The sequence below is a fragment of the Chrysochloris asiatica genome, unplaced genomic scaffold (assembly GCF_000296735.1).
Source record: "Chrysochloris asiatica unplaced genomic scaffold, ChrAsi1.0 scaffold00088, whole genome shotgun sequence".
Taxonomy (NCBI): domain Eukaryota; kingdom Metazoa; phylum Chordata; class Mammalia; order Afrosoricida; family Chrysochloridae; genus Chrysochloris; species Chrysochloris asiatica.
The window spans coordinates 8,635,520-8,639,562 of NW_006408606.1; the positions used below are offsets into that span (position 1 = coordinate 8,635,520).

Here is a 4,043-nt window from a genome sequence, read left to right on the forward strand (position 1 = left end):
CCTTTATATGTGGTTCAGAGTTCTGGGACCATCCCCTGAGCGTGCTTGGTCGGGTATTCTTTGTTGTTGTTGGCGGAGCTCTTTACTACACATCCACCTGATCTGCCATCTTGTTTGTTCTCTGTAGTGTATTTTTTAAAAATAAGTAGCTCAGCCAGTGTTCAGTGCTGCGTATGGGTAGGTGAGCACACAGGGCTGCTGTCTTATACGATTCCAAGGCTCATCTGAGGACCTATAGGTAAATCCAAACCTTGGCTTTGTAATAAACAGTTATGTTGCTAGACACCGAAATCTCTGTGGGAGCTATTATAACTATGAAAGCTGCTATTTTCATTTCTATCTTCTTTTCTCCCCCTATATAAAATAATTTTGATCCCTTGAAAATAACAGAAAACTGTGGTTTACATACTTAACACATTTAACCATTTTTATAAACCAACATTATAATTTGATTAACAAAGCAGTGAAGAGAAGAAACAAAAAATAGGACATAACCATTAATCATAATTAAGAATAATAAATACATGTACCACTAAATAGAGCAATTATAAATAAAATCAGAAAATGTTTTTGAAATCATGATATAAAAACGAACTGATGCAACTGGGATCCCAACTGTAGTGGATGGTGACTCAGTGAGGGTATCTGAATCTGAAGGCATTAGGACATTTAATGCTGGGTGTCCTGGTGTGGCACTGTGGAATAATGCACTGGCCCACAAGGTCAGTTTGAACTACAAGGTTGGCAGTTCAAACTCACCAGCCACTCACTGGAAACCCTATACAGGGTTGCTATGAGTTGGGACCAATTTGACAGCACTTGACAACACAATGTAGACAGAGGGACATTGTGACATTGTAGATTTCATTACAATGAAATGTAGCTTTTGATTCCCCCCCAAACTAAGTAGCAAAATAACAGTTTACAGTGTTTACCTCAAACTTGAAAATAGCCTTACTTAGAAGCACTTAATTAAAAAAACAGGAAGAAAACAACAGCAGCAATAAAAATCAACAGAAAATAGACAAGAGACTAACTGCAAATCTTTTTACAGTAAACTAATCTGCTACATGTTCATAAAAGATGAGGGAAAATATATATGCCCGTTCCTTACCTTAGAGTGGGTTCTAGATGCCATGTGTTACACATAAAATCTCTCCAGTCCACAGTAGTATAAGTGATGTTGTCTTCTCTGTCTTTGTCAGAGGAATTTTCATCATGTATAATAATTGGACTTTTCTGTCCCGGTCGAGTAGATAAAATTCGAGGTGGAAAAATGGCTATAATAAAAAGACAAATTAATAATGCAAATACATGTTTAAATTTATTCTCAATCATGATCCCAACACCCACTGCCATTCGGTCAATTCTGACTCAATTACCCTGTAAGGACAATGTAAAACTGCTCCAGAGGGTTTCCATGGCTGTAAATCTTATGAAAGTAGACACATCTTGCTCCTGCTAGTAAATTTGAACTGCTCACCACTTAGTAGCGGTGCACTTTCAATCACTTTGTTATTGTTGTTAAGTGCCATCGAGTTGATTTGGACTCATAGAACCCCTGTGTATAGGGTTTCCAAAGAGTGGCTAGTGGATTTGAACTGTCAATCTTGGGGTTAGCAGTCAGTGCTTATCTTACAACACCACACCAGGATTCCTCAATTACCATTGTTGTTATTGTTACGTACGATCAAGTCAATTCCAACTTACAGCGACCCTGTATAGGGGTTTCCAAGGAGTGGCTGGTGAGTTTGAACTGCTGACCTGTGGTTCAAACCGACCGTGCAGTCCAGTGCTTTAATCTACAGCACCACACTTGACCCTCCATAAACAACATATAATTGGCTCTGCCTCTCATTTTTATTTATAGCCTAGACAAAGCCTCATCTAATTATATCCTATGAAGTAGTATTTTAAATAAGTCATAAATAAGTATAAATTATTTTTATTTTTAGAGAAAAACAGTTCAATGTTATTTTAATGTTTTTTAACAACCAGAAATAACATCATTTCCTTTTGGGCAGTCACATGTTTTACATGTGCACTTTATAACACTAACTTTTCAAATACAAATTAGGCATAAAATAATTGATTTTCATTATGAACCCCTAGTGGATATCTTAATTCATCTACTAACCAAAAGATCAGTAGTTATAACCTGCCAGCTATTCTGTGGAGAGAAAAGACATGGAAATCAGCACCCACAAGTACTAGAAAATCCAAACTAAACCCTTTGCCCTCAAGTCAGTCCCGACTCACAGCAAGCCTACAGGACAATGTATACCTATCCAGAGTTCTGGTGTGGCACTGCAGGATAAGCTCTGGATTACTAATCATAAGGTCAGCGGTTCAAACCCACCAGCCACTCCTTGGAAACCCTACATTCGGTTGCTATGAGATGGAACTGGCACAGTGGCATTTAACAACAATTGGATTTCCAAGGTTATAAATATCTACAAAAGTAGGCTGTCATGGTTTCTCTTCTGTGCAGCACCTGGTGGGTTTGAACTGTCGACCATGTAGTTAGGAGCTAAGCTTTTAATAACTGCCTACTCTGTGTCCTATGGATTCCTGGTGTGGCGCTGTGGGTTAATGTGCTGGACTGCAAGGTTACTTTGAACCGCAAGGTCAATGGTTCAAGCTCACCAGCCACTCCTTGGAAACCCTATACAAGGTCTCTATGAGTCAGAACTGACTCATTGTCACTTAACAACAACTGTGACCTAAAGGATCACTAAAATTCAGAATCGACTTCCAAACACCAGCAACTTTGGTTAAAACATGTGGGAATTAGCACTAGGGATAATTCGATTGATTGGGAATTAGCCTAAGAATGATGCTATGGTGCTTTATTATGTAAGAACATAGATGCCTTAAATTATTGCCTATTTAGTTGGTTGTTGTTGTTGTTAGGTGCCATTGAGTCGGTACCGACTCATAGTGACCCTATGCACAGCATAACGAAACACTGCCCAATCCTGGGCCAACCTCACAATTGTTGCCATGCTTGAGCCCATTAAGGCTTTCACTTTGCCAATCCATCTCGCTGGGGGTCTTCCTCGTTTTCTCTGACCCTCCACCTTACCAAACATGCTATCCTTCTCCAGCGACTGGTCCCTCCTGACAATATGTCCAAAGTATGAGAGACAAAGTTTGGCTATCCTGGCTTCCAAGTTGGTGGTTACTGGGCTACTACAATTTATCATAACATTCTAAAAAGTAGTGGATTGTGCTCTTACGTGCTAAAAAGATTTTTTTCAAATTATTTTGGCCAAATACAATTGTTTGACTTTGTAGTAAAATAAAATGTATTTGAATGCTATTGAACTACGTAATTGAAACCCCACAGACAAAGCTCCATATCATCAGTTAAAATAAGGCCAGGGCAGACTGTGGAACAGATTATTAACTGCTCACATGTAAGCTGAAGCAGAAGCTGAAGCTGAAGCTGAAGAAAATTAAAAGAAGTCCACACGAGTGAAAATATGTCCTTGAACATATCTCACCTGAATTTATAGATCATCTCAAGAGAAGATTTGATGAATTAAACATGAATGATTAAAGACCAGAAGAGTTGTAGGATGACATCAAGAATATCATGCTGGAAGAAAACAAAAGGTCACTAAGAAGACAAGAAAGAAGGAAAAGACCAAAATGAATGTCAGCATAGAGATGCTAAAGCAAATGAAAGAAGTGAGGTAAACGACCTTAATAGAAGATTTCAAAGGGCAGCTCAAAAATTATAATTACAAAGTCAAATATTATAATGAAATATGCAAAGATCTGGAGTTAGAAAACCAAAAGGGCTGGACACCTCAGCATTATCAGGGAAATGAAGAAAAAATTTTAAGCCCCAACTTGTAATATTGATGGATTCTATGAGCAAAATACTGAATGATGCAGAAAGTATCAAAAGAAGATGGAAGGTACACAGAGTCACTGTACCAAAAAGAAATGGTCACTAGTCAAACATTTCAATAAGTAGCATATGATGAAGAACAAATGATAACGAAGGAAGAAATCCAAGGTAAACTGTAGGCACT

The 4,043-nt window shown here is 38.2% G+C and overlaps 1 protein-coding gene across 1 annotated transcript in view; it reads right to left on the reverse strand.

Annotated features, from left to right (window-relative positions):
• Positions 1-4,043, reverse strand: part of KIAA1109 (KIAA1109 ortholog) — a 340,787-nt gene that overhangs the window by 8,220 nt on the left and 328,524 nt on the right. Inside the window, exon 82 of the mRNA XM_006866287.1 lies at positions 1,115-1,280. Within this exon, the coding sequence (XP_006866349.1) occupies positions 1,115-1,280 (166 nt within the window). The remainder of the gene's footprint in view (positions 1-1,114; positions 1,281-4,043) is intronic.